The following is a 20,491-nucleotide window of genomic DNA, read 5'->3' on the forward strand; positions in this document are numbered from 1 at the left end:
TGGGGGTTCCGAACAGGATTCTGGGGGTCCCCTGAAGGTTCTGGGCTTCAGAAAAGGTGTTGGGGTACCAGACAAGGTGCTGGGGGTCAGGGGAAGGTGCTGGTTTAGAGAACGGGGTGCCTGCAGGACCAGAGAAGGTTCTGGGGGTCCATGAAAGGATATTGGGGGTACAGAGCAAGTGCTGGGGGTGTAGGGAAAGTTCTGGGGATGCAGAACGGGGGGCTGGGGGTCCAGGCAGGGTATTGGGGGTCCAGAGAAGGTTCTGGGGGTCCGGGAAAAGTGCTGGGTCTGGGAAGGTTCTGGAGGTCCTAGCAGGGTGTTGGGGGGTACAGAGAAGGTTTTGGGGGTCCAGGAAAGGGCGTTGGGGGTTCGGGAAAAGTGCTGGGGGTCTGGGAGGGTGCTGGAGGTGCTGGGGGTCCAGAGAAGGTTCTGGGGGTTCAATAAAGGGCCTTAGGGGTCCCGGAAAGGTGCTGGGGGTGCAGGGAAGGATATTGGGGGTACAGAAAGTGCTGGGGTGTGGGAAAAGTGCTGGGGGTACAGAACGGGGTGCTGGGGGTTCAGAGAAGGTTCTGGGGGTCCAATAAAGGGTGTTGGGGATTCAGGCACTGTGTTGGGGGTGCGAGAAAGGATATTGGGGGTACAGAGAGTGCTGGGGGTGTGGGGAAAGTTCTGGGGATGCAGAACGGGGTGCTGGGGGTCCAGGCAGGGTATTGGGGGTCTGGGCAGGATGTTGGGGGTCCGGGAAAAGTGCTGGGTCTGGGAAGGTGCTGGAGGTCCTAGCAGGGTGTTGGGGGGTACCGAGAAGCTTTTGGGGGTCCAGGAAAGGGTGTTGGGGGTTCGGGAAAGGTGCTCGGGGTCTGGGAGGGTGCTGGGGGTCCAGAGAAGGTTCTGGGGGTTCAATAAAGGGCGTTGGGGGTCCAGGGAAGGGCGCTGGGGGTGCAGGAAAGGATATTGGGGGTACAGAAAGTGCTGGGGGTGTGGGAAAAGTGCTGGGAATGCAGAACGGGGTGCTGGGGGTCCATTAAATGTGTTGGGGGTACAGAGAAGGTTTTGGAGGTCCAGGGAAGGATGTTGGGGGTCTGGGAAGGTGCTGGGGGTCCCAGAAGGTTCTGGGGGTTCAATAAAGGGTGTTGGGGGTCCGGGAAAGGTGCTGGGGTGCAAGAAAGGATATTGGGGGTACAGAGAGTGCTGGGGGTGTGGGAAAAGTGCTGGGAATGCAGAACGGGGTGCTGGGGTCCATTAAAGGTGTTGGGGGTTCAGGCAGGGTGTTGGGGGTCCAGGAAAGGTGCTGTGGGTTCTGGCAGGGTGTTGGGGGTACCGAGAAGGTTTTGGGGGTCCAGGAAAGGGTGTTGGGGGCCTGGGCAGGGTGTTGGGGGTCTGGGAGGGTGCTGGAGGTGCTGGGGGTCCAGAGAAGGTTCTGGGGGTTCAATAAAGGGTGTTGGGGGTCCAGGGAAGGGCGCTGGGGGTGCAGGAAAGGATATTGGGGGTACAGAAAGTGCTGGGGGTACAGAACAGGGTGCTGGGGGTTCAGAAAAGGTTCTGGGGGTCCAATAAAGGGTTTTGGGGGTCTGGGAGGGTGCTGGGGGTACGGAGAAAGTTTTGGAGATCCAATAAAGGGTGCGAGGGGTCCTGGAAGGGCGCTGGAGAACGGGGAGCCCCGCACGCACACGGGGCTGGTGCCAAAGGCAGGGGCGGTCTGTGCTGCTGTGAGCGGGGCCCTGCCTTCCTCCTCCTCCTCCTCCTCCTCCTCCTCCTCTCCAGCCCAGCCTGCAGCCCCATCTGGCGGCAGCGCCTCCTGGCCCGGCGCTGTCACCTCCCCGCTGTCCCTCCCTGCCCGTGCCACCAGAAATGCCATCCCCGCCAATCTGGGACCCGCGGGTGTGACAGCGCTCACAGGGGTGCGAGGGTGAGGGGAGAGACGAGGATCTGACTCCATGGTTCAGAAGGCTGATTTATTATTTTATGATGTATATTACATTAAAACTATACTAAAAGAATAGAAGAAAGGATTTCATCAGAAGGCTGGCTAAGAATAGAAAAAGAAGGAATGATAACAAAGGTTTGTGGCTCAGACAGAGAGTCCGAGCCAGCTGACTGTGATTGGCCATTAATTAGAAACAACCACATGAGACCAATCCCAGATGCACCTGTTGCATTCCACAGCAGCAGATAACCATTGTTTACATTTTGTTCCTGAGGCCTCCCAGCTTCTCAGGAGGAAAAATCCTAAGGAAAGGATTTTCCATAAAAGATGTTGGGATCTCTGCTGCCCACAGCGACCCCGAGATGTGTTAAAGTCTCTTTTCCCATCTTGGCAGTCAAAGAAGGACTCAGAGCTTTTCTGTTCTCATTCCCAAGGTTGTTTGTTGTATCTTATTTATAAAATTCTTTCCCTGCCCTGCTGAGGTCTGACACCCTCAGTTATCTTTTTATACTAAAAACCACATGTACAATATTTACAATAATTTTCCAATACCTATCCCCTATGTTAGACAGTGAGCTTCTGCTCTAAACCAATCCAAAAGTGCCACCATCAGAGCAGGAGATGGAGGCCAAGAAGAAGAAGGAGAAAGGCAGGACATGCCCAGATTTTTCCATCTTGCCTCCTGAACCCCCATACCAAAAACCCCAAAAAATCGATTTTTCACCCCATGATAAATTCACTATCATTCTACTTAAACTGTTGTGGCTTGCAGGCCTTCATATAAAATTGGTAATTTTTTTTCCCATGGATTAAATCAAAGGTACGGGGTCTCTGAGCCTCCATTTTAAAACCCCCAAAAATCAATTTTTTCACCCCATGATAAATTCATTATCATTCTACTTAAACTGTTGTGGCTTGCAGGCCTTCATATAAAATTGGTAATTTTTTTTCCCATGGATTAAAATCAAAATCTCAGGTCTCAAGCTCTGTGACAAGGTCTCTGAGCCCCCATTTTAAAAACCCCCAAAAAATCCATTTTTTCACCCCATGATAAATTCATTATCATTCTACTTAAACTTTCGTGGCTTGCAGGCCTTCATATAAAATTGGTAATTTTTTTTCCATGGATTAAAATCAAAATCTCAGGTCTCAAGCTCTGTGACAAGGTCTCTGAGCCCCCATTCTAAAAACCCCCAAAAAATCAATTTTTTCACCCCATGATAAATTCATTATCATTCTACTTAAACTGTTGTGGCTTGCAGGCCTTCATATAAAATTGGTAATTTTTTTTCCATGGATTAAAATCAAAATCTCAGGTCTCAAGCTCTGTGACAAGGTCTCTGAGCCCCCATTCTAAAAACCCCCCAAAATTCTATTTTCCACCCCGTGACAAACTAACAATTATTCTACTTAAACTCTTTTGACTTTTACTTCTTGGTAAGTGTTTTTCCCAAGGGCTAAATCAAAGGTACGGGGTCTCTGAGCCCCCATTTTAAAACCCCCAAAAATCAATTTTTTCACCCCATGATAAATTCATTATCATTCTACTTAATCTTTCGTGGCTTGCAGGTCTTCAATAAGGTAGATATTTTTTTTCCAATGGGTTAAAATCAAAATCTCAGGTCTCAAGCTCTGTGACAAGGTCTCTGAGCCCCCATTCTAAAAACCCCCCAAAATTCTATTTTCCACCCCGTGACAAACTAACAATTATTCTACTTAAACTCTTTTGACTTGTAATTCTTTGTCATTGTTTTTTCTTGTGACTTGTAATTCTTGGTAATTGTTTTTCCCAAGGGCTAAATCAAAAGCATGGGGTCTTGGGCTCTGTGCCAGGGTCTCTGAGCCCTCATTTTAAAAACCCCCCAAAAAATCAAATTTTTCACCCCATGATAAATTCATTATCATTCTACTTAATCTTTCCTGGCTTGCAGGTCTTCAGTAAGGTTGATAATTTTTTCCAATGGGTTAAAATCAAAATCTCAGGTCTCAAGCTCTGTGCCACGGTCTCTGAGCCCCCATTTTAAAACCCCCCAAAAAATCCATTTTTTCACTCCATGATAAATTCATTATCATTCTACTTAAACTTTCGTGGCTTGCAGGCCTTCATATAAAATTGGTAATTTTTTTTCCATGGATTAAAATCAAAATCTCAGGTCTCAAGCTCTGTGACAAGGTCTCTGAGCCCCCATTTTAAAACCCCCAAAAATCCCTTTTTTCACCCCATGATAAATTCATTATCATTCTACTTAATCTTTCGTGGCTTGCAGGTCTTCAATAAGGTTGATAACTTTTTTCCATGGATTAAAATCAAAATCTCAGGGGTCTCAGAGGGTCTCTGAGCCCCCTGGCAGGGGTTTGAGCAAGGACAGACAGACGGATGTCCCGAATTCTGACACAGGGGTGTCCCCAAACCCCCTGGGCTGAGCCCCCTCCCCATTTTCCATCCAGCAGCCTCTGACCTCCCCTGGGAGCGTCTGCTCTTCCCGCGGATCCAGCGTTCCCGGCTCTCCCTCCAGCATCGTGGTAAGGAGCCCTTCCCACCTCCCCACCTTCCCACCTTCCCACCTCACCCCCAAATCCCCCAGGTCGGGATGGGACCCCCAAATCCATCCCCACTCCCCCCAGCACGGCCTTGGAGGGTGTGAATCCCAAATTCCCAAAAAATTCCCTTCTGAACCCCAAATGAAGGCATTTTCCCTTCGTTCCAGGCCAAAATGGACAACGAGGTCCTGGGCTACAAGGACCTTATAAAGAACTCCCTAAATTTCCCAAAAATTCCCTAAATTTCCCAAAAATTCCCAAAATGGACAACGAGGTCCTGGGCTACAATCCCATGTTTCCCAATCCCATGAGCTCCCAAGGGTCTTGTGAAAAATTCCCTAAATATCCCAAAAATTCCCTTCTGCACCCCAAATGACTTTTTCCCTTCATTCCAGGCCAAAATGGACAACGAGGTCCTGGGCTACAAGGACCTTATAAAAAACTCCCTAAATTTCCCAAAAATTCCCAAAATGGACAATGAGCTCCTGGGGTACAAGGACCCTGTAAAATACTCCCTGAACTTCTCGAAAATTCCCTTCTGCACCCCAAATTACTTTTTCCCTTCATTCCAGGCCAAAATGGGCAACGAGGTCCTGGGCTACAACCCCATTATTCACAATCCCATGAGTGTCCGTTCCCAACCCATGATCTCCAAGTACCTTACAAAAAATTCCCTAAATTTCCCAAAATCTCCCTTCTGCACCCCAAATTTAAGGCGTTTTCTTTTCATTCCAGGCCAAAATGGACAACGAGGTCCTGGGCTACAAGGACCTTATAAAAAACTCCCAGAATTTCCCAAAATTCCCTAAATTTCCCAAAAATTCCCAAAATGGACAATGAGGTCCTGGGGTACAAGGACCTTATAAAAAACTCCCTAAATTTCCCAAAAATTCACTTCTGCACCCCAAATTTAAGGCGTTTTCTTTTCATTCCAGGCCAAAATGGACAACGAGGTCCTGGGCTACAATCCCATTATTCACAATCCCATGAGTATCCGTTCCCAACCCCATGATCTCCAAGTACCTTACAGAAAATTCCCTAAATTTCCCAAAAATTCCCCTCTGACAACCAAATGACTTTTTCCCTTCATTCCAGGCCAAAATGGTCAACAAGGTTCTGGGCTACAATCCCATTATTCACAATCCCATGAGCTCCCAATCTCATGATCTCCACGTACCTTACAAAAAATTCCTTAAATTTCCCCAAAATTCCCTTCTGAACCCCAAATGAAGGCATTTTTCCTTCCTTCCAGGCCAAAATGGACAACGAGGTCCTGGGCTACAAGGACCTTATATAAGCCTCCCAAAATTTCCCAAAAATTCCCAAAATGGACAATGAGTTCCTGGGGTCCAGGACCCCTTGAAAAATTTCCTAAATTTCCCAAAAATTCTCTTCTGCACCCCAAATTAAAGGCGTTTTCTTTTCATTCCAGGCCAAAATGGACAACGAGGTCCTGGGGTACAAGGACCTTATATAAGCCTCCCAAAATTTCCCAAAAATTCACTTCTGCACCCCAAACCAAGGTGTTTTCCCTTCTTTCCAGGCCAAAATGGACAACGAGGTCCTGGGCTACAAGGACCTTATAAAAAACTCCCTAAATTTCCCAAAAATTCCCTAAATTTCCCAAAAATTCCCAAAATGGACAATGAGGTTTTGGGGTACAAGGACCTTATAAAAAACTCCCTAAATTTCCCAAAAATTCACTTCTGCACCCCAAACCAAGGTGTTTTCCCTTCATTCCAGGCCAAAATGGACAACGAGGTCCTGGGCTACAATCCCATTATTCACAATCCCATGAGTATCTGTTCCCAACCCCATGATCTCCGAGTACCTTACAGAAAATTCCCTAAATTTCCCAAAATCTCCCTTCTGCACCCCAAATTAAGGCGTTTTCTTTTCATTCCAGCCCAAAATGGACAATGAGGTCCTGGGCTACAAGGACCTTATAAAAAACTCCCTAAATTTCCCAAAAATTCCCAAAATGGACAATGAGGTCCTGGGCTACAAGGACCTTATAAAAAACTCCCTAAATTTCCCAAAAGTCCCTAAATTTCCCAAAAATTCCCAAAATGGACAACGAGGTCCTGGGGTATAAGGACCCTGTAAAATATTCCCTAAACTTCCCCAAAATTCCTTCTGCACCCCAAATGAAGGCATTTTCCCTTCGTTCCAGGCCAAAATGGACAACGAGGCCTTGGAGTACAAGGACCTTATAAAGAACTCCCTAAATTTCCCAAAAATTCCCTAAATTTCCCAAAAATTCCCAAAATGGACAATGAGGTTTTGGGGTACAAGGGCCTTGTAAAAAATTCCCTTATTTCCCCAAAATCTCCCTTCTGCACCCCAAATTTAAGGCGTTTTCCCTTCATTCCAGGCCAAAATGGACAACGAGGTCCTGGGCTACAAGGACCTTATAAAAAACTCCCTAAATTTCCCAAAAATTCACTTCTGCACCCCAAATTAAGGCGTTTTCTTTTCATTCCAGGCCAAAATGGACAACGAGGTCCTGGGCTACAAGGACCTTATAAAAAACTCCCTAAATTTCCCAAAAATTCCCAAAATGGACAATGAGGTCCTGGGCTACAAGGACCTTATATAAACCTCCCAAAATTTCCCAAAAATTCACTTCTGCACCCCAAACCAAGGTGTTTTCCCTTCTTTCCAGGCCAAAATGGACAACGAGGTCCTGGGCTACAATCCCATTATTCACAATCCCATGAGTATCCATTCCCAACCCCATGATCTCCAAGTACCTTACAGAAAATTCCCTAAATTTCCCAAAAATTCCCCTCTGCACCCCAAATGACTTTTTCCCTTCATTCCAGGCCAAAATGGACAACGAGGTCCTGGGCTACAATCCCATTATTCACAATCCATGAGCTCCCAATCTCATGATCTCCAAGTATCTTACAAAAAATTCCCTAAATTTCCCAAAATCTCCCTTCTGCACCCCAAATTAAGGCGTTTTCCCTTCTTTCCAGGCCAAAATGGTCAACAAGGTTCTGGGCTACAATCCCATTATTCACAATCCCATGAGTATCCGTTCCCAACCCCATGATCTCCAAGTACCTTACAGAAAATTCCCTAAATTTCCCCAAAATTCCCCTCTGCACCCCAAATGACTTTTTCCCTTCATTCCAGGCCAAAATGGACAACGAGGTCCTGGGCTACAAGGACCTGGCTGCCATCCCCAAGGACAAAGCCATCCTGGACATCGAACGGCCCGACCTGATGATCTACGAGCCGCACTTCACCTACTCGCTGATGGAGCACGTGGAGCTGCCCCGCAGCCGGGAGGTGAGCGCCAATTCCCGGGGGATTTGGGGTGGAATCCCACCTGGAGAGAAGGGGCATCAAGCTGGAATGGAATTCTGGAATAACAGGAAAAAATTCCAGCGGAAAAATAGCTGAAATTGATTAAGATTCGTTGTAATTTGTGACAGTTCATGAGGGTTGTTGAAGTTGTTGAGATTCAGTTAAAACCGTGAAATTAAATTAAAAGTAATTAAAAATAATTAAAAATTAAGTTGAAATCAATGAAAATAAAATGAATAAAAAATGAAATAAAATTTAAAAAAATTAGCAATAAAGAAAATTTTATTATAAATAAAATAATGTTTTATAATTATAATATTTACTATATTTAGTACTATATTAATACTATACTAATTCATTATATAATTTATATTATATTACATTATATTACATTATATGCTTACATGATTACATTTCATTTTATCATATTACATTATATTATATTACATGACATTTAATTGTATTATATTACATTATATTAAATATATTCTTTTTATATTTTTTAGTTGTTTTAAAAATAAATTAAAATAATTTATAAAATTAAAATATAATGTATTATATCATATCATATCATATATCATATAATGCTATATAATATATTATTATATTATATTAAATTTTATTACATTATATAATTTATAAAAATAAATTATAATATAATGTATTATATTGCATAATCAATTATAATATGAATTAAAATATAATGTATTATATTACATTACATTTAATTATACTGTATTATATTAGATTATATTATATTAATTACATTATTTTTATATTTTATAATTATTTTAAAAATAAATTAAAATAAAAATAAATTAAAATTACTTCAATCCTTGCTTCTGCAGCGCTCCCTGTCTCCCAAATCCATGTCGCCTCCTCCGTCTCCAGAGGTGAGTGCTGGCCCTGCTGTGTGGGGAGGGGTTGGTGCTGAACCGGGGGGGTCTCTCTGACCCCGATCCCGTTTCCTGCAGGTGATCCGGGAGTGGCTGGAGAGCCGCCCCCCCAGCAGCGCCCCGGTGCCCCCCTCGCGCCAGGGCCCCGCGCCCACCCGCAGCAGCGTCCAGCACTTCCACCGCCCCGGTAACGGAACGGCCCCGGCCCCCCAACGGGACCCCGGCACTGCCCGGGCCGGCCGGGCTGCCCTGGAGCCTCCTCCCCACACCATCGGCTCCAGTTCCCATAAACTCCCATTCCCAGCCCCATAAATTCCAATTCCCAACCCCCTGAACTCCCAATCTCATGAGCTCCCACTCCAACCCCATAAATCCCCACTCCCAATTTCATGAGTTCCCACTCCTATGTGTTCCCATTCCCAATCTCATGAGCTCCCATTCCCAGCCCCATAAATTCCCATTCCCAATCTCATGAGCTCCCACTCCAACCCCATAAATTCCCACTCCCAATTTCATGAATTCCTACTCCTATGTGTTTCCATTCCCACTCCCAACCCCGTGTGTTCCCAACCCCATAAACTCCAATTCCTAATCGCATGACTTCCTATTCCCAACCCCATGAGTTCCCATTCCCAATCCCATGAGCTCCCATTCCTCACCTCACAAATTCCCAATGCCATGAGCTCCCACTCCCAGCCCCGTGTGTTCCCAACCCCATAAACTCCAATTCCCATGAGCTCCCACTCCCAGCCCCATAAATTCCAATTCCCAACCCCCTGAACTCCCAATCTCATGAGCTCCCACTCCAACCCCATAAATTCCCACTCCCAATTTCATGAGTTCCCACTCCTATGTGTTCCCATTCCCAATCTCATGAGCTCCTATTCCCAACCCCATAAACTCCAATTCCCAACCCCCTGAACTCCCAACCTCATGAGCTCCCACTCCAACCCCATGTGTCCCCAACCCCATAAACTCCAATTCCTAATCGCATGAGTTCCCATTCCCAACCCCACCAACTCCCACTCCCAACCCCATGAGTTCCCATTCCCAATCCCATGAGCTCCCATTCCCCACCTCACAAATTCCCAATGCCATGAGCTCCCACTCCCAGCCCCGTGTGTTCCCAACCCCATAAACTCCAATTCCCATTATCTCCCATTCCCAGCCCTATAAATTCCAATTCCCAACCCCCTGAACTCCCAATCTCATGAGCTCCCACTCCATCCCCATAAATTCCCACTCCCAATTTCACGAGTTCCCACTCCTATGTGTTCCCATTCCCAATCTCATGAGCTCCCATTCCCAACCCCCTGAACTCCCAATCTCATGAGCTCCCACTCCAACCCCATAAATTCCCACTCCCAATTTCATGAGTTCCCACTCCTATGTGTTCCCATTCCCACTCCCAACCCCGTGTGTTCCCAACCCCATAAACTCCAATTCCTAATCGCATGAGTTCCCATTCCCAACCCCACCAACTCCCACTCCCAACCCCATGAGTTCCCATTCCCAATCCCATGAGCTCCCATTCCCCACCTCACAAATTCCCAATGCCATGAGCTCCCACTCCCAGCCCCGTGTGTTCCCAACCCCATAAACTCCAATTCCCATGAGCTCCCACTCCCAACCCCATAAACTCCAATTCCCAACCCCCTGAACTCCCAATCTCATGAGCTCCCACTCCAACCCCATAAATCCCCACTCCCAATTTCATGAGTTCCCACTCCTATGTGTTCCCATTCCCAACCTCATGAGCTCCCAATCCCAATCCCATAAACTCCCACTCCCAACCCCCTGAACTCCCAATCTCATGAGCTCCCACTCCAACCCCATGTGTCCCCAACCCCATAAACTCCAATTCCTAATCACATGAGTTCCCATTCCCAACCCCAGGTGTTCCCAAACCCATAAATTACCATTCCTAGTCCCATGAGCTCCCAACCCCATGAGTTCCCACTCCCAATCCCATGAGCTCCCATTCCCAACCTCATAAATTCCCACTCCCAATGCCATGAGTTCCCATTCCCAATTCCAAGAACTTCCAATTCCCTGAGCTCCCATCTCCTACCCCATGAGATTCCATTCTCAACCCCATGAACTCCCATTCCCAACCCCTAAAATTCCCACTACCAATCCCATGAGTTCCCAATCCCATGGTTCCCAATCCCATGAGTTCCCATTCCCAACCCCCTAAATTCCCATTCCAAACCCCATGAGCTCCCAGTCCCAACCCCAGAGTTGCCAATCCCAATGCCATGAACTCCCATTCCCACCCCCATGAGCTCCCAATCCCAACCCAATAAATTCCCGGTCCCATGAGTTCCCATTCCAATGAGTTTGCACTCCCAATCCTGTGAGCTCCCACTCCCAATCTCAACCCCATGAGCTCCCACCCCCATGAGCTCCCATTCCCAACCCCATAAATTCCCACTCCCAATCCCATGAGTTCCCACTCCCCATCCCATGAGTTCCCATTCCAATGAGTTCCCACTCCCAATCCTATGAGCTCCCACTCCCAATCTCAACCCCATGAGCTCCCAATCCCATAAATTCCCACTCCCAACCCCTTGAACTCCCACTCCCAACCCCATAAGTTCACATCCCCAACCCCATGATTTCCAATCCCATAAATTCCCAACCCCATGATTTCCAATCCCATAAATTCCCAACCCCATGAGCTCCCAATCCCATAAATTCCCACTCCCAACCCCTTGAACACCCACTCCCAACCCTGCAAGTTCACATCCCCAACCTCATGAGCTCCCAACCCCTTGAACTCCCACTCCCAACCCCTTGAACTCCCACTCCCAACCCCTTGAACTCCCACTCCCAACCCCAAATCCCCCTTTCCCCACAGAGACCGACACCACAGAGCTCAACATTTACAAGAAGCCCCCGATCTACCGGCAGAAAGGTGAGTGTGGGGAGGGCAGGGGGGTCCATCCCACGGGATGGGGCACCCCGGGAATGCCCCCTCACCCCCGCTGTGCCCCCAGACCACCATTCCAGTGCCCACCACGGGAAGCATCTCATCGAGGACCTGATCATCGAATCCTCCAAATTCCCGGCGGCGCAGCCCCCGGACCCCAACCAGCCCGCCAAGATCGAGACCGACTACTGGCCCTGCCCGCCCTCGCTGGCCGTCGTGGGTAGGTGGCACCAGGGGGCTCTTCCCTCCCGGAGACCCCAGGTGGGGTGGGAATGGCTGGAACGTCCCTTTGTCCCTTTTCCCGCAGAGACGGAGTGGAGGAGGCGGATGGCGTCCAAGAGAGGCGAGGAGGAGGATGAGGATCTGACCGAGGAGATGAAGAACCTGCGGGAGCTCCAGAGGCAGGAGCTGAGCAAGGTCAGGCTGGGGTGGGAGCTCTGAGGGGCTGGGGGTGATGGGACCAATCCCAACAGGGGTCCCTTGGTGGCACCGATCCCAACAGGGGTCCCTTGGTGGCACCTCTGGGGGGACACTGGCACCAATCCCAATGAGGATAATTTGGTGGCAGCTTTGAGGGGATGGGGGTGATGGCACTGATCCCAATGGGGGTTCCTTGGTGGCACCTCTGGGGGGGCACTGGCACCAATCCCAATGAGGATCCTTTGGTGGGAGCTCTGGGGGCCTGGGGGTGATGGCACCAATCCCAACAGGAGTCCCTTGGTGGCACCTCTGGGGGGACACGGGCACCGACCCCAATGAGGATAATTTGGTGGCAGCTCTGGGGGGATGGGGGTGATGGCACCAATCCCAATGGGGGTCCCTTGGTGGCACCTCTGAGGGGATGGGGGTGATGGCACCAATCCCAACAGGGGTCCCTTGGTGGCACCTCTGGGGGGACGGGGACACTGGCACCAATCCCAATGAGGATCCTTTGGTGGCAGCTTTGAGGGGATGGGGGTGATGGCACTGATCCCAATGGGGGTTCCTTGGTGGCACCTCTGAGGGGACACTGGCACCAATCCCAATGAGGATCCTTTGGTGGCAGCTTTGAGGGGATGGGGGTGATGGCACCAATCCCAATGGGGGTCCCTTGGTGGCACCTCTGAGGGGACGCTGGCACCGATCCCAATGAGGATAATTTGGTGGCAGCTTTGAGGGGATGGGGGTGATGGCATTGATCCCAGTGGGGGTCCCTTGGTGGCATCTCTGGGGGCCTGGGGGTGATGGCACCAATCCCAACAGGGGTTGGGATAAAAATAAATTAAAAGTAAATGAAATTAAAATGAAATGAATTTAAAATCAATTAAAATTAATTCAATCCTTGGTGGCAGCTCTGAGGGGCTGGGGATGATGGCACTGATGCCAACAGGGATCCCTTGGTGGCACCTCTGGGAGTGATGGCACCAATCCAAATGGAGGTCCCTTGGTGGCAGCTTTGGGGGGACGCTGGCACCAATCCCAACAGGGGTTGGGATAAAAATAAAATAAATTAAATTAAATTAAAATAAAATAAATTAAAATTGATTCAATCCTTGGTGGCAGCTCTGAGGGGCTGGGGGTGATGGCATCCATCCCAAGAGGGGTCCCTTGGTGGCACCCCTGGGGGGACACTGGCACTGATCCCAATGGGGGTCCCTTGGTGGCAGCTTTGGGGTGACACTGGCATCAATCCCAACAGGGGTTGGGATAAAAATAAAATAAGAATAAATTAAATTAAAATAAATTTAAAATAAATTAAAATTAATTCAATCCTTGGTGGCAGCTCTGAGGGGCTGGGGATGTTGGCACCCATCCCAATGAGGGTCCCTTGGTGGCAGTTTTGGGGGGCTGGGGGTGATGGCACCGATCCCAACGGGGGTTCCTCGGTTCCCAGGTCACCTCCAACCTCGGGAAGCTGATCCTGAAGGAGGAGATGGAGAAGTCGCTCCCGATCCGGAGGAAAACTCGCTCGCTGCCGGACCGGACGCCTTTCCACACGTGTGAGTGGGATGGTTCTGAACCCCGGCCCTTTCCTCCTCATCTCTGGGCACCTGCGCCCCCCTTCTGCACCCCAAATCCTGTCTGTTCACCCCAAATCCTGTCTGTTCACCCCAAATCCTACCTGCACACCCCAAATCCTGACTGTTCACCCCAAATCCTACCTGCACTACCCAAATCCTGTCTGTTCACCCCAAATCCTGCCTGCACACCCCAAATCCTGTCTGTTCACCCCAAATCCTGCCTGCACACCCCAAATCCTGTCTGTTCACCCCAAATCCTGCCTGCACCTCCCAAATCCTGTCTGTTCACCCCAAATCCTACCGGCACCTCCCAAATCCTGTCTGTTCACCCCAAATCCTGCCTGCACACCTCAAATCCTGTCTGTTCACCCCAAATCCTGCCTGCACACCTCAAATCCTGTCTGTTCACCCCAAATCCTGCCTGCACCTCCCAAATCCTGCCTGTACGTCCCAAACCCCACCTGCACATCCCTAATCCCACCTTGCACCCCTGCTTATCCCTGCCCATCCCTCATGGTCCCTGCCTGTCCCTAAATGTCCCTGCCCGTCCCTAAATGTCCCCAAAGGTTCCTAAAAGTCCCAGCCCATCCCTGATCGTCTCTGAGGGTCCCTGACTGTCCCTGTCTGTCCCTGCCTGTCCCTGTCTGTCCCTAAATGTCCCCAAAGGTTCCTAAAAGTCCCAGCCCATCCCTGATGGTCTCTGCCCATCCGTGTCCATCCCTGCTTGGCCCTCAATGTCCCTAAAGCTCCCTGTCTGTCCCTAAATGTCCCTGCCCATCCCTGATCGTCTCTGAGGGTCCCTGACTGTCCCTGCCCATCCCTGTCTGTCCCTAAATGTCCCTGATGGTCCCTGCCCCTTCCTGCCTGTCCCTGAATGTCCCTGCCCGTCCCTGAAGGTCCCTGCCTGTCCCTGTCTGTCCCTAAATGTCCCTGCCCGTCCCTGCCCCTCCCTGCCTGTCCCTAAATGTCCCTGCCCATCCCTGATCGTCTCTGAGGGTCCCTGACTGTCCCTGTCCATCCCTAAAGGCCCCTAAATGTCCCTGCCTGTCCCTACCTGTCCCTGCCCATCCCTAAATGTCCCTAAATGTCCCTAATAGTCCCTGCCCATCCCTGCCTGTCCCTGTCTGTCCCTAAAAGTCCCTGATGGTCCCTGCCCCTTCCTGCCTGTCCCTAAATGTCCCTGCCCGTCCCTGAAGGTCCCTGCCTGTCCCTAAATGTCCCTAAATGTCCCCAAAGGTTCCTAAAAGTCCCAGCCCATCCCTGATCGTCTCTGAGGGTCCCTGACTGTCCCTGTCCATCCCTAAAGGTCCCTGCCTGTCCCTGCCTGTCCCTGTCTGTCCCTACCTGTCCCTGCCCATCCCTAAATGTCCCTAATAGTCCCTGCCCATCTCTGTCTGTCCCTGTCTGTCCCCAAAGGTTCCTAAAAGTCCCAGCCCATCCCTGATGGTCTCTGCCCATCCGTGTCCATCCCTGCTTGGCCCTCAATGTCCCTAAAGCTCCCTGCCTGTCCCTACCTGTCCCTGCCCATCCCTAAATGTCCCTGATGGTCCCTGCCCCTTCCTGCCTGTCCCTAAATGTCCCTGCCTGTCCCTGAAGGTCCCTGTCTGTCCCTGCCTATCCCTAAAGGTCTCTGCCTGTCTCTGCCTGTCCCCAAATGTCCCCAAATGTCCCTGACTCTCTCTGCCTCTCTCCCAGCCCTCCACACGAGCTCCAAGAGCTCCTCCCTCCCCGCCTCCGGCCGGAGCACCCTCACCCGGGTGAGTGACTGTCCCCTGTCCCCCCCCACCCTGCCGGGGTCACCCCAGGCTGCTCAGGGGTTGGGGTCACCCTGTGACCCTGTCCCTGTGTCTGTCCCCCACAGCTGCAGTCAGCAGAGTTCGGCTCGGCAGGGAGCGAGAAGGGGAGCCCTGGTGAGGGGCAGGGCAGGGACTGGGGGTGTCCCGGGGGTGATCCTGGGGGTGTCCCTGGTGGTGTGGGGGTGTCCTGGGGGTGTCCCTGAGAGTGTGGGGGTGATCCCGGGTAGTGTGGGGGTGTCCTGGGGATCGGGGGGTGTCCCAGGGAATGTCCCCCGCAATGTGGGGGTGTCCTGGGGGTGTCCCTGGTGGTGTGGGGAATGTTCTTGGGGATGTGGGGGTGATCCTGGGAGTGTGGGGGTGTCCTGGGGATCGGGAGGTATCCTGGGAATGTCCCCAAGAATGTGGGGGTGCTCCGGGAGATGTGGGGGTGTCCTGGAGGTTGGGGGTGTTCTGGAGGTGTGGACATGACCTGGGGATGTCCCTGGTGATGTGGGGGTGTTCTGGGAGATCTGGGGGTGTCCTGGGGATGTCCCCGGGAGTGTGGGGGTGTTCCCAGGAGATGTGGGGGTGCCCTGGGAGGTGTGGGGGTGTCCCAGAGGATGTTCCCGGGAATATGGGGGTGTCCTGGGAATGTGGGGGCGCTCTGGGAGGTGCGGGGTTGTCCTGGGGATGTGGGTGTGTTCTGGGGGTGTCCTGGGGATCTGGGGGTGTCCAGGGGATGTCCCCGGGAATGTGGGGTTGTCCTGGGGATGTGGGGGTGATTTGGGGAGGTGTCCCGGGGAATGTCCCCAGGAATGTGGGGGTGTCCCAGAGGATGTTCCCCGGAATTTGGGGGTGTCCTGAGGGATGCTGGAATGTCGTGGAGGGATGTGGGGGTGATCCTGGGCAATGCGGGGGTGCCCCAGGGACTGGCAGGGGTGCCACAAGCCCGGGCTCAGCAGGATTTGGGGGCACAACAGAGTTTTGGGGTCCCCGGGCTGAGCCCCCTCCTCTCTTTCACAGCCCTGCAGGTAAGAGCTCACCTGGACACGGACACGGAGACGCAGGAACGGTGACGGGGGCAGGGAGGGGACACCGGGGCCACCTCGGGACGGTCCCTGGAGGGGGAGGGGACACCGGGGCCACCTCGGGACGGTCCCTGGATGGGGAGGGGACACCGGGGACACCTCGGGACGGTCCCTGGATGGGGAGGGGGACACCGAGGCCACCTCGGGACGGTCCCTGGATGGAGAGGGGACACCGGGGCCACCTCGGGACTGTCCCTGGATGGGGAGGGGACACCGGGGCCCCCACGGGACGGTCCCTGCAGGGGGAGGGGACACCGGGGCCACCTCGGGACGGTCCCTGCAGGGGAGGGGACACCGGGGCCACCTCGGGACGGTCCTTGGATGGGGAGGGGACACCGGGGCCACCTCGGGACTGTCCTTAGATGGGGAGGGGACACCGGGGACACCTCGGGACGGTCCCTGGATGGGGAGGGGACACCGGGGCCACCTCGGGACGGTCCCTGCAGGGGGAGGGGACACCGGGGCCACCTCGGGACGGTCCCTGGATGGGGAGGGGACACCGGGGCCACCTCGGGACGGTCCTTGGATGGGGAGGGGACACCGGGGCCACCTCGGGACGGTCCCTGGATGGGGAGGGGACACCGGGGCCCCCTCGGGACGGTCCCTGCAGGGGAGGGGACACCGAGGCCACCTCGGGACGGTCCCTGGATGGGGAGGGGACACCGGGGCCACCTCGGGACGGTCCCTGAAGGGGAGGGGACACCGGGGCCACCTCGGGACGGTCCCTGAAGGGGAGGGGACACCGGGGCCACCTCGGGACGGTCCCTGCAGGGGGAGGGGACACCGGGGCCACCTCGGGACGGTCCCTGGATGGGGAGGGGACACCGGGGCCACCTCGGGACGGTCCCTGGATAGGGAGGGGACACCGGGGCCACCTCGGGACGGTCCCTGCAGGGGGGGGGACACCGGGGACACCTCGGGACGGTCCCTGGATGGGGAGGGGACACCGGGGCCACCACGGGACTGGTCCCTGGATGGGAGGGGACACCGGGGCCACCTCGGGACGGTCCCTGAGGGGGAGGGGACACCGGGGCCACCTCGGGACGGTCCCTGCAGGGGAGGGGACACCGGGCCCCACCGGGCTCCCTGGAGGGAGGGGACACGGGAACTCGGGCGGTCCTGGATGGAGGGACCCGGGCCACCTCGGACGGCCCTGCAGGGGGAGGGAGACCGGAGCTCCTCACCGCTGGCTCGGGAGGGGGAATTGGGGCGGGGGCCGGGCTGAGCCCAGGTTTGCCCCCCCAGAACGGCCAGCGCGGGCGGATGGACAGAGGGAACTCCCTGCCCAGCATGCTGGAGCAGAAGGTGAGAGGGGCTTGGGGGCTGACGAGGGGCTGGTTGGCTTGGATGGGGTCAGGGAGGCTCTCACAACCCCTTCCCTCTTTAGGAAAATTAACCACAATCCACCGGGGTTGTGTCCGAAAAGGAGACAGAGGAGTCCTTGGCTTTTTCAATTCCCCTGGGAAAGCCTCTATCCCAATAGATTCCCCTCTAAATTGTAGTGATCCCGTCCTCTATGTTCATTTTTAATTTGTATGGCATTTAGAGGATTTTCTTCCCCGTTGTTTCTTTCATCTTTGAATATCCAATTTCATTTCTCAGCAAACCTAAAATCAGATTATTTGTAAAAAATCAGTTTATTTATAAAAGCAAATATCTTTTTCCATTCATCAATCAGTGGAATCCTTCCCACTGTTTCTTTTACCTCCCAGCACCGGTTTTCTCAGCCCCACACTTTGTTTATAAACCCAGCTCCCCCACTCCTCTCCCCTTTTTGCAGATTTACCCCTACGAGATGCTGATGGTGACGAACCGAGGCCGAGTGAAGCTCCCGCCCGGCGTGGACAGGACCAGGCTGGAGGTGGGGCTGTGTCACTGTCACCCTCGGGGGGCTCTGGGAGTGTCACTGTCCCCTGTCTGTGTCACCGTCCCCTATCTGTGTCACCATCCCCTGTCCGTGTCACCATCCCCTATTCATGTCACCAGTCTCTGTCCATGCCACCATCCCCTCTCTGTGTCACCATCCCCTGTCCGTGTCACCATCCTCTATCCGTGTCACCATCCTCTGGGTGTGTCACCGCCCCCTATCCATGTCACCAATCCCTGTCCGTGTCACCGTCCCCTGTCCGCGTCACCAAGCCCTGTCCTTGTCACCATCCTCTATCCATGTCACCATCCTCTATCCATGTCACCATCCTCCGGGTGTGTCACCGTCCCTTGTTCGTGTCATTGTCCCCTGTCCGTGTCACCGTCTCCCATCCATGTCACCAACATCTGTCCTTGTCACCATCACCTGTCCGTGTCACCATCCTCTATCAGTGTCACCATCTCCCTCTCTTTGTCACCGTCCCCCGTCGGTGTCACTGTCCTCTGCCTGTGTCACCGTCTCCTGTCCATGTCACTGTCTCCTGTCCATGTGACCATCCTCTGTCTGTGTCACCATCTCCTATTCGTGTCACCATCCTCTATCTGTGTCACCATTCCTTGTCCATGTCACCGTCCCCTGTCCGCATCACCAAGCCCTGTCCTTGTCACCATCCGCTATCCATGTCACCATCCTCCCGGTGTGTCACCATCCCCTGTCCGTGTCACCATTCTCTATCCGTGTCACCATCCTCCAACTGTGTCACCTATGCCTATCCATGTCACCGTCCCCTGTCCGTGTCACCAACCTCTGTCTGTGTCACTGTCCCCTGTCCCTGTCACCGTCCCCTGTTCCTGTCACATCCCCTGTCCCTGTCACCGTCCTCTATTTGTGTCACCACCCCCTGTCCATGTCACCAACCTCTATCCATGTCACCGTCCCCTGTCCGTGTCACCGTCCCCTGTCCGTGTCACCATCCCCTGTCCGTGTCACCGTCCCCCATCCGTGTCACCAACATCTGTCCTTGTCACCATCCCCTGTCCGTGTCGCCATCCCCTGTCCGTGTCACCATCCTCTATCAGCGTCACCATCTCCTTCTCTTTGTCACCATCCCCTGTCCGTGTCACCAACCTCTGTCAATGTCACTGTCTCCTGTCCGTGTCACTGTCTCCTGTCCCTGTCACCATCCTCCATCCATGTCACCATCCCCCGTCCGTGTCACCATCCTCTGTCCGTGTCACCAACCTCTATTGGTGTCACTGTCCCCTCTCCATGTCACCATCCCCTGTCCGTGTCACCATCCTCCAGGTGTGTCACCGTCCTCTGTCCGTGTCACCGTCCCCTGTCCGTGTCACCAACCTCTGTCCATGTCACCATCCCCTTCCATGTCACCATTCCCTGTCTGTGTCACCATTCTCTATCCGTGTCACCAACCTCTATTGGTGTCACCGTCCCCTCTCCATGTCACCATCCTCCAGGTGTGTCACCATCCCCTGTCCGTGTCACCACCCTCTATCGGTGTCACCATCCCCTATCAGCATCACCATCCCCTATCAGTGTCACCATCCCTTATCCATGTCACCATCCCGTGTCCCCTCCCCTGCAGCGCCACCTGTCCCCCGAGGATTTCCTCAAGGTGTTCGAGATGTCGCCGGAGGAGTTCGGCAAGCTGGCGCTGTGGAAGCGCAACGAGCTGAAGAAGAAAGCCTTCCTCTTCTGAGCCCTCCTCCTCCTCCTCGGGCCAGCTCCGTCCGTGTCGCGCCGTGGAATCGCTTCAGGGCTCCCCAGCCGGTTTTTATTGGGGTCCCCCCACAGCTCCTCCTCCAGCCCCCCAAATCTGCGCCCCCCAAAATCTGTGCCCCCTGCCTCAATCCTGGGGGTTTAGGGGGCATCGAACCTGCCTGGCACGGGGGAATGGGGGGATTGAACCCGCCTGGCATGGGGAGAAGGTGGGGTCGAACCTGCCTGGCACGGGTTGGGGACTGGGGGGCTCCAACCTGCCTGGCACAGGGGAATGGGGGGGATTGAACCTGCCTGGCATGGGGAGATGGGGGCATCGAACCTGCCTGGCATGAATGGGTCTGGGGACATTGAACCTGCCTGGCATGGGGAGCTGGGGGGGCACAAACTTGCCTGGCATGGGGAGATGGGGGCAT

The 20,491-nt window shown here is 53.0% G+C and overlaps 1 protein-coding gene across 1 annotated transcript in view; it reads left to right on the forward strand.

Moving 5' to 3' along the window:
- The window catches only part of DMTN (dematin actin binding protein), a 28,539-nt gene extending 8,048 nt beyond the window's left edge, over positions 1-20,491 (forward strand). Inside the window, exons 4-17 of the mRNA XM_064730933.1 lie at positions 4,373-4,447; positions 7,607-7,762; positions 8,629-8,673; positions 8,755-8,863; positions 11,537-11,593; positions 11,676-11,828; positions 11,916-12,025; positions 13,482-13,587; positions 15,304-15,365; positions 15,470-15,518; positions 16,407-16,414; positions 17,717-17,776; positions 18,252-18,332; positions 19,942-20,491. Of these exons, the coding sequence (XP_064587003.1) occupies positions 4,373-4,447; positions 7,607-7,762; positions 8,629-8,673; positions 8,755-8,863; positions 11,537-11,593; positions 11,676-11,828; positions 11,916-12,025; positions 13,482-13,587; positions 15,304-15,365; positions 15,470-15,518; positions 16,407-16,414; positions 17,717-17,776; positions 18,252-18,332; positions 19,942-20,055 (1,185 nt within the window). The 3' untranslated portion in view covers positions 20,056-20,491. The remainder of the gene's footprint in view (positions 1-4,372; positions 4,448-7,606; positions 7,763-8,628; positions 8,674-8,754; positions 8,864-11,536; positions 11,594-11,675; positions 11,829-11,915; positions 12,026-13,481; positions 13,588-15,303; positions 15,366-15,469; positions 15,519-16,406; positions 16,415-17,716; positions 17,777-18,251; positions 18,333-19,941) is intronic.

The sequence above is a fragment of the Zonotrichia leucophrys genome, chromosome 22 (assembly GCF_028769735.1).
Source record: "Zonotrichia leucophrys gambelii isolate GWCS_2022_RI chromosome 22, RI_Zleu_2.0, whole genome shotgun sequence".
NCBI lineage: Eukaryota > Metazoa > Chordata > Aves > Passeriformes > Passerellidae > Zonotrichia > Zonotrichia leucophrys.